The sequence below is a fragment of the Copadichromis virginalis genome, linkage group LG6, assembly GCF_057382275.1.
Source record: "Copadichromis virginalis isolate Kocher_CV1m ecotype Utaka linkage group LG6, C_Virginalis_male_GT1.1, whole genome shotgun sequence".
NCBI classification, from domain to species: Eukaryota; Metazoa; Chordata; class Actinopteri; order Cichliformes; family Cichlidae; genus Copadichromis; species Copadichromis virginalis.
The window spans coordinates 2,984,878-2,997,332 of record NC_140623.1 but is presented as its reverse complement, the minus strand read 5'-3'; the positions used below and the strand labels follow the sequence as shown (position 1 = coordinate 2,997,332).

General features: G+C 38.2%; 1 protein-coding gene across 2 annotated transcripts; it reads left to right on the top strand.

The window, feature by feature from the left end:
• Positions 1–2,301: 2,301 nt before the first annotated feature.
• On the top strand, positions 2,302–12,161 carry LOC146706930 (equilibrative nucleoside transporter 2-like). Of its 2 annotated transcripts, none has more exons than XM_085458230.1 (13): positions 2,302–2,565; positions 3,916–3,967; positions 4,078–4,159; positions 4,577–4,713; positions 5,650–5,789; positions 6,096–6,230; positions 6,371–6,468; positions 6,635–6,704; positions 6,839–6,930; positions 7,293–7,398; positions 7,616–7,701; positions 8,318–8,514; positions 11,429–12,161. In XM_085458230.1, the coding sequence occupies exons 2-13, from the start codon at positions 3,936–3,938 to the stop codon at positions 11,538–11,540; spliced, it is 1,287 nt and encodes a 428-aa protein (XP_085314356.1). In that variant the 5' UTR covers positions 2,302–2,565; positions 3,916–3,935; the 3' UTR covers positions 11,541–12,161. The 2 variants fall into 2 exon arrangements, with proteins under 2 accessions (XP_085314356.1, XP_085314357.1); XM_085458231.1 differs by having other exon boundaries at positions 3,894–3,967.
• The last annotated feature ends 294 nt before the right edge of the window (positions 12,162–12,455 follow it).

Below are 12,455 nucleotides of genomic sequence, written 5' to 3'. Positions count from 1 at the left end.
ATTTAAAATGTTAATAATGTCTGTTTAAACGCCGACGTGTCAGTTATACGTTTTGGTACCTTAGGCTGCTGCGTAAACTTTTGGAAGACAGGAGTGAGTTACCAACTGGTTTATTTTGATTAACCGTCCCCAACGATGTAGAGTTCCTACAAGCTTCATCCTGTTCCTAAATATACTTTAAAAAGTTATCTTGGTAGTTGTTGTTTGGGGGTTTGTTTGTTTTTTAATGTAAATAGTGTTGATTTTTTTTTTTATTAGTATTTTTTCCAGTCATGTCACAACACAATTTAAATCAGATATTATACCTAAAACATCGGCCCGTCTATTTTCTTATACCAGTTTGAGGCAGGTTAACACACAGAGACAGACAACAGATAAAAAAAAAAAACAAGTGCTGGATAAACAGAACAGCTGTAACAAGGCTGGTTAAGGTAAAACGCTGTGCTGTGCTTGTAATGGAAGAAGAGCACTGTCCAACTTTGAAGTGATCTTAGTTCCTGGAAAATGAGCCATGTTCCTTTACTGAGAGTATTGGATCTGATTTTTACAGCCTATTTTGTATTTAGGATCCCAAGGTGGAAACCGTTTCCTAAACAACAGGAACAATAGCATACACTAACAGTCATGTCAGACATTACTAACTGAGACTGAATTCAACGTTTCTTATATGCAGGAAGATTAAACTCTGATGTCACAGTTCAACCTGTCAAGGTCTAAATCATCTGATTGAAGACAACACTGATAATCTTCAGTTATGAATTTTATATGCTTTAAATTGTTATAGCATATATAGCTATATGCTCAAGTCAACCCTGCAACACAAAGCGCATGTGGCACGGCATCCATGCCATCACTAACTACAGGAAGACGACACCTGCCTGCCATGGTGACGCCTCCATACCAGATGCACTGAACAACTTCTGCACGGTTTGACGCTCAGAATGATGTGTTGGTGAGGAAGTCGAACCCCACTCCTGGACTTTCTGTGGGAGAGACCTCAGACAGTTCGGATCGGTAACAGCATCTCAACACCACTACACTGAGCACTGGAGCCCCTCAGGGCTGTGTGCTCAGCCCACTGCTGTTCACTGCTGACTGACGACTGTGCAGCAATGCACAGTTAGAGACACATCATCAAGTTCACCGATGACATGAGTGTGGTGGGTGTCATCAGCAGCTTTGATCTTTACTTTCGTCTTCTTCTGCCTTTTCCAATTCTATTTAAACAACTGACAGACAATTTGTTCTTTTTAAGCATCCTCTAAGAACATTGTGGTGCTGTGAAAATCACATAAGGATAGCATGACTGGTGTTTTCTTTGATTACACAAACCTCATGCAGGAGTAGTAAATGAATAATAGCTATTGCTTTTTAAATAACTGGATATCAATGACTTTAGCTTATTATATAATATTATACAGCATATTTCTAACCAACTCAACTGTGCGGTTCAATTTCTCTTGACAGCACTTTCTTTAAAAACATAACACATTTTGGGATGAACTTAGGGCACCATGGCATCATCTAGCAGCAGATTTTTATCAAGAATGTCTTGGTATGTTTTTCCATTCATCCTTTAATTATTTGAAGTGTGACTGTAGCCTACTGCTGCTGAAATACTGAAAAACAGACACCATCATGTTCCCACCTCCAAAATTCACTGTTGATGCAGACTGAGCAACTTTCTGCTGGATGGTTTAACTGTCTGGATTTTGGCCAAATGTATAATTGCCAGATTCTGATCCACTCTTCCTTTCCTGGTCCTCGTTGTGAGTTGTTTTTTTTTTTTTTAAATCATAGAAGCTGTGCAATACTGTACAGCAGATTAATGGGACAGCACTGCAGATGCTTTAAAACCTGCCATAGAATCCTCTGGTTCTTCAACATTAAAGTAATCCAGTGACAGTTATGCGTATTTCCACTGCTGTACAGCAAACAATAACTGTTAATAATTAATTTTGCAAACTTTATTTTTCAAACTGTAAACAAATACGGTTTAAAAGAGCACTTCATAGTTGCATAAGAGTAACTCAGATTAACCAAGTAACCTAAAGTGTCCAGCTATCATATAAGGACCCCGTCCTACTTTGGGCTCCGCCTCCACATAACTTCATACGCGCGCGGGTTATTGAATTTACGCGCGAGGAATTTAATTCCGCCAGTGAAATGCAATTATTTGCTCAGATTAGTATTATTATTATTATTATTATTTGCTCGTGCATTTGTTGTAACATAAATGTCATTCCATATTTGTCTCTTCTGGTTTCTCACCCATCTAAGGGGCTCATCATCTCTGCCAAGTTCTAGTTAAAAGAAGAACAACTTAATTTGAATGCTTAATAGGACTGTATGTTACAATCCTTAGAGTAATTAGCACAATCCTTGAGTGGGTTGGAAGCGGGGGAAGCACTCGAACTAATTCGAAGTTCCGACGCATCATGTTTCATTTCATCATTTCCTTGTTCTAACGCTTTTGGCGGCACGTTTTCCCACAACCATCTTCTTCACCGCGTTTTCATTCATCCATCCAGGGATACCCAGAAGAAGACGTTGTTCGACTCGCAGGTCAGCTCCGACTCGAGTGCTTTGTTTTTATTAGCTTGCTTCAACACAGCGTTTGGCTTTTGGATGTTAATTGTCGGTTTGGTTTATATCGCATAAAGAATCGGAACACGTGTACTTGTTACTACTTAATGTATCGGTTACTCGTCTTTTAACTTGCTGGGTAAATTTAAATTCATCAAAACAATTAAAGTTGGGGTTAATTAAACTCAAACGCAGCTTCCGTCGCTAGAATAACGAGACACATATATTTATTCAAAGTTAATATCACTTTAATGATCCATCCTCTAAAGTTTCTTTAGTCAGGCAGTTGTTACAGATATTTAAAAAAAACAGCAATGTGCTTTAATCCGTTGAACATGTATTATGTTCCTTTAAGTAGATTAAGAAATAAAGTAGAATAATGTGATAAGACAACATGTGGAGATGTGACGTTAAACCATATTAATGACGCAAGTCGATGTCTCACAGCCAGTCTCGGATGGACAAACCCTGCGGCATGGGGTGGCATGTGCCACACTACAATGATGTCTTGCCACCCTAGTTTTGCATATGACAGTGTTGTTTATTAAAATAAGATAGCATTAACACCTTTAACTACAGTTAACACGAAATATAAATTCTCAAACTGAACATATTGCATAGCGTTACCCCCACCCCTCCATCATTAACACGTGGTTCAGCCCCAATAGTGCGGACAGACGTTGTGCCAAAAAGTGTTGCCTGCCAAAAACTGATTTCCAATGTTTCCGTGTGTTTTTTATGTGTAATATCTTTACGTATGTTGGTAAATAGACTTCGGTGAACAAGGTTTACAACAGGGTTATATATAAAATGTATAAATTACCTGTTTGTCAAGTATCCTTATAACTCTGTGTTATTGTACTTACATTATAACCAATCCGGTCCTTTTTGTCCACTTGATTGTTACAGGGATGTTGTTTGTGGCCCATGATTACTTGATGTCATTCATGAGGGTCAATTTTGACACGTTTTACATATTATAGACCAACAACTTATTTATAGCATTTTAAATATGAGCAATCCGTTTTTGTCAAATACGGGAAATCAGTTTTTGGCAGGAGATCACTTTTATCCCTGTGGTGTTCTCCTCTGTCTTGTGGCAGACAAACAAATTTTTACAGTCACAAATAATTTGTGGGGCAACTTATTGTGACACCTGACTGTTCTCTCATTTGAGTTATACTAGTATTTTTAAATGGTTGTACAATAGAAACAAGAACAAAAAAAAGTTTCTGTTCCTGCAGTCAACAGAGCATTTACTCAGTCAGTACATGTGATGGAAACACATCATTTTAATCATTATTAAGGGTCTTCTATTGACATCCGCAGAGACGTGACAAACTATCAGGATGTCGAATGAAAAGAGTGCACCTGTTGACCGGTGAGTCTGATTCCTAGAGATATACACACATCTAAAAGAATCCTCCTTTACATTGGAGGATTCTTTTACACTGGTTGGCGCTTCTTCTCACTTGTATTTTGTTTTCACAGCGGACAGGCTGTGGCCCTGATTATCTTTGTGCTCGGTCTAGGAACTCTGCTGCCCTGGAATTTTTTCATCACAGCATCTAAGGTTTCATGTTCACGTCATTTTCCACATTTTTAGCAGCAGATTCTTTACTCTAAATTGAGACCATCTTGACTATCGTCTATCCCTGTATCACATGTTAGCACTGTTAACTTTGAAAATGAATTGTGTAGGTAGGCAGGTCAGTTTGTTTCAATGTATACATTTTAATTAAATGATTTTATTATTAAAATAATGAAATAATGATGATTTTACTTAAAAACTGCTTGTATTTTATTCTTATTTAGGATTTTCATGATACACTACTGAGAAGAAAATAAGTTAAAAAAAACATGTCTGCAATTTTGCACAGGGATTCAAATCATTCTTGTTCTTTCTGTGTTTATTCTGTTACTTGAATCTTATAGCAGGTACAGTATGTCCTTTTATAGTAAATTGCTTTTTTTAATCTTCCTCTTTAAGTATTTCAATGAACGTCTCAACTCAACTGGCACATCAGGAACTTCTCCCAAAGACTATAGCTATGACAGCTGGATGGCTTTGCTTTCCCAACTGCCACAGCTGCTGTTTACCCTTCTCAACTCTTTCCTGTATCAGCGGTGAGTGTTAAGAGCAGTAAAACTGCTTGAATGGCTCTTCTAGATTAAGTTTGAGTCACAAGAACAAGACCTTTAAAGTTTTTAAATCTCTGACACTTTGGCTTCAGGTATCCTCTGATACCAAAGTGAAATAAATAAGCTGTAGTTATTACTTTGAAGAAGAGGCCATGTATCACTCTTTATGTGTAAGACAACATCATAACCATAATACAAAGATGCAATCTACTTTCCTAACTTTGTAAAAGGATAAAGATAAGAAATAAATAGATCCAGAAACATAAATTTACTGAAATGTTATGAGTGACCCTAGTTTCTCATGCAATGGCAACATAACATGTTCATTTTAATAAATGCTTTCCAGCAAGTATTACACTGACTATAACTACAGTGAAATCCAAGACACAGTGAGGGAAAGCATTTTGGTCATCAGCTTTTCAGATTTTTCATTGCACTTTTTCATAGTGGACTATTACAAACACAGAATAGATGCTGCCGCAAATTCTTCCAGACTTGACCCTTGACCCTCCCTCCATGATGTTAGCGTTCCAGGTGCGCTGTTGCAGATGGGTGGGACAGTAACAACAAAGAATTTACATTCATTGAGTTTTTGAATTAGAGTTAATTATATGATTAATGTATTTATTTGTATTTGTTTTGCTTTAAGCAGTAGCAGTAGTAGTAATGTTAATGTTTTTTTCTTTAAACTGACTGAATGAACGAGCACATCTGCTCCAAATCTCTGTAATGTTGTTAGGAATTACTGCAATAGTCTGTAAGCATAGCTGGCTGGTACTGACAGAAATATGATGTCAATGTTAATAAAAGTTGAACCAAGCTGTCCTTAGTGGACAGGACAGGACCAGGTTTACCTGAAAACTAAAGAGTCTGATTATCTCCTCTGTTATCTGATGGTAATGAAGACATGTCTCTGTGCAGCGTGAGGGAGCGTGTTCGTGTGCCCTTCAGCCTGGTCGGCATCTTCCTCCTTTTCTCTCTCACTGCTGCTTTGGTCAAGGTCCCCATGGAGCCGGACAACTTCTTTTCCATTACTATGGCAACCATCTGGTTCATTAACAGTAGGTTCACTCAAACGATCCCATGACTGCAGTAACATTTTTACAGCTACAGATGAACTATGTAGCAGCTGTAAAATGTTTGTATCAGATCCCTAAATGTTACATTTGGCACTGGCAAATCACAACGTAGTTCAAACATTAAATTGTAAATACTTTTCAGGCTTATTGTCTTTATCAAAAATATGCCAAGAATTATAGTCTAAGTATATATATGTATATATATGTATGTGTATATATATATGTGTATGTATATATATGTAGACTATAATTATAGTCTAACTAATCATGTACCTTGTGTGAGTGCAGTGTGCGGAGCAGTGCTGCAGGGCAGTCTCTTCGGTATGGTGGGCCTCTTACCCCCTCGTTACAGCACTCTGTTCATGAGTGGTCAGGGCCTCGCTGGGATCTTTGCCGCCTTAGCCATGCTCTTCTCTATTTTAGGTAAGCATTGATCCTCCTCACAGGCAAAATGTATTTATTTTTTTATTTCATCGTTAGTAATTTAAATATACCAGTATCACACTGTAAAAAATGTAAAATTACTGGAGTTTGGAGGTGTAAATGAAGCTGTTTGCCTGCAGGTAAATCAGATCAAAGCTCGGCTGCACTGGGATACTTCATAACACCCTGTGTGGCTACTCTGGGGACTCTGGTATGCTACCTGCTGCTGCCACGCCTGGTATGGAGACGCCACATAAAATCACTATCACAAAAGGACATGAAAATGACTGTTTTGAACTGAACTGAAAAATCTGTGTCATATATTAACTAAAAAAATGAATTGAATCATGTCAGTGGAAGAAAAGCCACATTACAGTCTTCTGAAAATGTTGACTCCTCTGCAGAAGTTTGCTGATTTCTATCTGAACAGACATCAGCCTGATAAAGTGGAGGAGGTCTTCCTTGAGAGCACAGGTTGGTTCTCATTAAGTATAATGAATAAAAATATGATTTCTTTCAGCGTTATGTTAGATAGCTGACATGTTAGCCGAGCTACGTTCAGTGTTAATGAGGCTTACAACTGATTCTTTTGATTTTTCCTTTCAAAGAAAAAAATAAAAAGGACCTGGAGGCAAACGGGAAGCTCAGTAAGCAAGAGGAGAATCAGGAACATTCCTCAGTCCTGGCTGTCTTTAAGAAGGTGAACGTTAGCTTTGGTGTCCATTTTTTAAACTTCTTCTGCTAGCATTGACTAAACCCCTCAAACCTCCTCTGTTGATCACAGTAACATGTTTTAAACTGTTTAGACTTTTGCCTACATAGAGACATACTGGTCCGCGGCTCCAAATCTAACAACCCAAAATTGTTATGATGGCGCAGTCTAATGTAATAGTGGAAGCTGGCTCTGAGAGGTTGTACAAAGTCTTCTATCAAAGAGCTGATACACTTTTGCTAACCTCAGATGAAAAATGTTCCTCGTGTAGTCCTGGAGCTTATCTTCACACGCGTTCCCAAATGCCTCCTTACTGGAATCACTGACTAACACCTTCCTGTGTTTCTCAGATCTGGCTGATGGCTCTGTGCGTGACGTGTGTCTTTGCTGTTACCCTGTCGGTGTTTCCTGTCATCACAGTGCGAGTAAGGACTGTCTACGACAATGCTGAATGGGGTAAGACATCATTACAGCATTACTGCAGACTACAGAAGCATCTGGTTGACCATATGACTCCAGAGCAGGTTATGTGTTCAGCACAAGTTTGTGTAATGGTCTAACCAAGTTAAAGAGAAAGAGAAACCCTCAGGCCATTGAAAACTTTCTGCAAAAATTCCTCGCTCACCGATGAATTCTTCCTTATAGTCCACCCTCTGCTTCCTCTTCCTAACAGACAATGTGTTCACCTGTGTCTGCTGTTTCATTGTTTTCAATGTCATGGACTTGGCCGGTCGCACAACCCCATACATCGTCCAGTGGGTGAGTCTGCAGCCTGCCTTCTTCAAACATTTTTGTTTCTAAGATAGAAATCAACAAACCAATCGAATATTGTTTCGTGAGGACTGGAGGTGTTTTTTTCCACTTCAAAGGATTCCTGTGGAAAACGGCCTTTACTGAAGGATTTCAATAAATACCATTTTGATTATGAAAACAATAAAAAGAAATGTTGTTTTAGTATTGGAATTTTTACAGTGTCCATAGTCTAAATATATTACTTAAATAGTTTGATAGCATCGTTATTAGTTATTAGTTATTTACAGTTACATGTGTCCACATTATAGACAATATAAGCACGGTTATTTTGTTGCATGGTTATTGTGATGTGAAACAATAACAGATGAAATCCACAAACTTTATAGTTTAAAGTCCAGACTTTTGACACAAGTTGAAACTGAGACTCAGTGAGGCTGCGTCTTGCTGCTAGATCATCTTAAATCATGTGATTTGGAAATGCAGGCGTGTCTACTGACTCCAGAGGACTGATAGCTGAAATCCACACAGCACTCATTGAGTCATTATGTTACACGTAATCTGACTTTGAAGTTGCGATGTTACAGATAACTTCAGCGACTGATTTCTGTATGTTTTTGTGCAGCCGTCGAAGGAGAGTCGTTGGTTTCCTGCCGTCGTGTTTTCTCGCCTGGTCTTCATCCCTCTGGTCATGTTATGTAATGTCCAGGACTCTAAACTAACCGCCGTCTTCCGCCACGACTGTGCCTTTGTCGTCATCATGGCTCTGTTTGCCTTCTCGAATGGATACCTGGCAAGCCTCTGCATGGCCTACGCTCCACAGTGAGTCCTCAACAGACCCCAATTTAAAAAAAATCCCTCTATAGGATATAAACTGCTCTTTAATGATGTGACTTAGTTTGTGTGCTAACACGTGAAAACTTCCACAACTTGATTACAATGAGGCAGATGTGATGGAGCTTGAAGCACAAGATAAATCAATACTTTACTGATCCCACGAGGAACGTGATTGTGTTACAGCAGCAGCATAAGGTCAAAGTGCCACAGGTGCATAGTGAGGGACTTTTACTGTGTGAGAGTGAGAAGAAAATCTCTCTATAAAACAGTAATCTAAAATAAAAAATAAGAATGAGAAAATTTCCATTGGAGTTTTATTTGATTTGTTTGAATATTTAAATTAAATTAAGCGTTTGTACCTGAAAGTAGGTGAAAACTGAATCCTTGCTTCACTTTAACAAACTCAAGAATTACAGACAGAAGAAGCCAGTCACAGCTCCGAGTCCCCACATGTTGGGCACATGAGCTACACATAAAATGTAACATGGGATTTATTTCAGCCGAAATAAAGAAATAAATCTGCCAAAGGTGCAGACCGCCTACTTTATATGGCACCTTATATGTATGTTACCACTGACTGAGAACACTACACCCACTGACACATGCACACCATTCCTGTGTTTCTTGTGAAACATGTCATTCAAGTCACAGACTTCAGTGGAACAAAACAAAGACATTCAGCACAATTTTCTGGCTGAACAAAACCCAAGAAGAAGAAGAATGTCTTGTGGCACCTAGTGGCTGGATGGTGCAACTGCAAAATCTTTTGGTGTGAATTTTGAACAGGGTCAGGGAAAGTTCCCTCTAAGCTGCGCACGTGCGCACTGCTGACACGGTCTCTGCGCACAGAAAATCTGTGTTGTGCACAAAAAAGAAAAAAATTTAACCGGAATTGAAATTAAAATTAAAACTTTAACAATTCTGTTTTGCAGTGTTAGTAAGTGACTGGCTGCTCCCATATGGTAAATGGTAAATGGCCTGTATTTGTATAACGCTTTACTTAGTCCCTAAGTACCACCAAAGCGCTTTACACTACATTCAGTCATCCACCTATTCAGACACACATTCACATACTGGTGATGTCAAGCTACATTGTAGCCACAGCTGCCCTGCGGCGCACTGACAGAGTATGGGATTAGAACGATGCCACCTTATCCCATAGTCCAGCCAATAATGTGATTCACATTCGTATATACGCAGCTAATAAACATCGTTGACAGGCTATGACAGCGTCCTTATGTGCTGACACCGGTGTTTTAGCTAGCAAAGCGGCGTGGCTGATGTGGAGTGAAGCCACGGTCATGACATGTACAATCTTTGGAGATGTGAGCAGGACAGACGGAACAATTGGTGGAAAAAGTGTGGACTTTATACCAGTTTTTAAATTGTGTTGATCGGCCACATAAAACCAGTTATGATAAAATATCTGCAATGTTTGGTTTTCTTCCTGAATACTGTCGTTGTTTATATTTACTGCGGGAAGAAACGGTAAAAACGGCGTTTTATAAGGAAAACACTCGAAAGCCTGTGAGCAAAAACAAAAAAAACCAAACCCTTTCCTATTGGTCGAAAAATGTACCGTGTCAACCAATGAAAAAATGATATGGCAACAGTTGTTTAGGAAGGGGGAAAGTTTTAGGGGTGACGGCGGTGTATTGCGACGTTTAGCGCAAATCTTGTGTAGTTAGTGTGTAGTGTAGTCAATAGTTTTGTTGTGTGTGTCAGAACAACGAGGCGACTGCTGAATGTTACAGGTGTTGCAGCAGTGATACATCTGCTGCTGTCAGGCCTGCAGGTATCAGGCTGTTGTTCTCCTTCATCTCATAGTGGACAGAAATTATTTTTTGGAGTGGCACAAATAATTTGTGTGGATTCAGATTTGATGCAGAACAGCTGATTGTTCTGTAGAAAGTTTGAAATGTTTATTTTAAAAAACGCCTTGGCTGCATTTTTAGATAAACAGCTGCAAAAAAAATTGCTGTTTGCAAAACTCAGTTACTTTTTTGAAGAAGTAACTATATAATTAATTGCCCAACATTGGTCATTATATACTGTATTTTGCAGACAGAGTTACAGGACTCTCTCCCAGACCACAGACTCATAATACAAGTCACAGCTTTATAAAAAAGAAAGAAAGTTGTGTTTTCAAAGTTGGAGTTCAAGTTATTTTTACTTCCAATTGTGTTAGCATACTACACAGGTCATGAACAAGATTTTTTTTTTAATTTTCATTGTAAGTGGGGCTAAAGCACTTAATTAAAAGTAGTCTAACATAAATGTAAATGCTGTAATTTGATTACTTTATTAAACCATGTAACTTGGATGGATTCGATGCCTGCGTGACCACAGTGCACACGTCTGCTGTTGCTCACAGTGGTCCAAGTGTCCGCTCAGGGAGTTTGTGTGTTCAGGGATCCCTGAAACCCTCCACCAGCCCTACTGCAGAACAAAAAGCAAACTAGGATACATTTATAGGAAGTAAATAAGGTACTTTAACTAATAACTAAAAAATAACAAACTGCTGCACAATAATTGAGAGAAAACACATCCCAAATGACAAAAAACTTTCAACAATGAATACAACAAAAACAGACTAAACACAGGGAAAAAAGGAGACCAACACTGAACTTTATCAGGCATTAACAAGAGAGGGAAGAGAAAGGCAACAGGGAGGAAACAGAAAGCCACATGAGGTTTTAAACCTTCAAAATAAAACAGGAAGTAAACCAAAGTAATACAGGCAACATGAAGACACAAGCACTTCACTTGTACTGATGGTTTGTGAAAAACTTTCATGTGTTTTTGTTGAAGAATAAATGAAAAAGATGAATCGACTTCTCTGTGTGTTGTGTTCACTGTACTGGATAGTGTTGTAACTGTGTGTTTTCGTCTCCTTCAGGTTGGTGCGGTGTAAGGATTGCGAGACAGCTGGCTCTTTGATGACCTTCTTCTTGGTCCTGGGTTTGGCTGTGGGAGCATCGTTCTCATTCCTACTAGGAAAACTGGTTTAAAGGTAGTAGGAAAACTGTATATCTGACATTTGATGACATATTGTTATGAAAAGTGTAAAAGCACTTGATGCTTATCCTGTTCTTAGTTATATGTTATATCTTATATGAGACACAACGACAACTCTATATAAAGTACTGAGCTGTCCATTTGTTGCACTGGCATTTTAAAGTAAGCCATGCAGGATTTCTAAATGAATGTTTTACTCTTTGTAATACAGAGTAAGTATTTCAGTCTCAGGTAGGTGCTGGCATTATTTTACGTGATTTGTGTCACATTGAATACTTCATTGGAAAGGGCAATTCATTTGAGAGACATTGATCAATGCAGCTAAAATAAATCATTTCTCTCTTGTTGTTTTTTTTTAAATATTAATTAATATTAATTAATGGGACCTTTTATATCTTTGCTTTACACGACTGTATTTATCTCTCAGTTTTTCAGTGTTTTTTTTAAAAATATTAATGTTTTTTACCTGAAGACAGTTTAAAAAAATACTTAAATTAAATGAACTATAAATTTTTTCACTGCTTATTTCTGTTTTTGTAATTTTTATACGTTGCAATAAATGTTTTTTTTTTATGTATGTTCAAACTTTTAATAAAGGCTTGTTCAAAATGGTTTCCCATTCTTGTTTTATGTCACAGTTTACAAATTGATATATTTGCCTTTGTATCAAAATGTCAAAGTATCAGTGAATCCAGTTTTTGTATATTTGCATGGCCTGGCAGTTCAGTACATCCCATCCTGCCTTAGTGGTATTAGTCATAGTTGGGGCATTACTCTGTCAATTACTCTGATTACAGGCCTCATCCAACTTATGTGATCCAACCTGTCTAAATGGATGGATGGGTGGAATTTTTTAAATAGGGAAATTCTATAAAAAACGTACTGGCGTAGGGAACCACGGTGGTGAG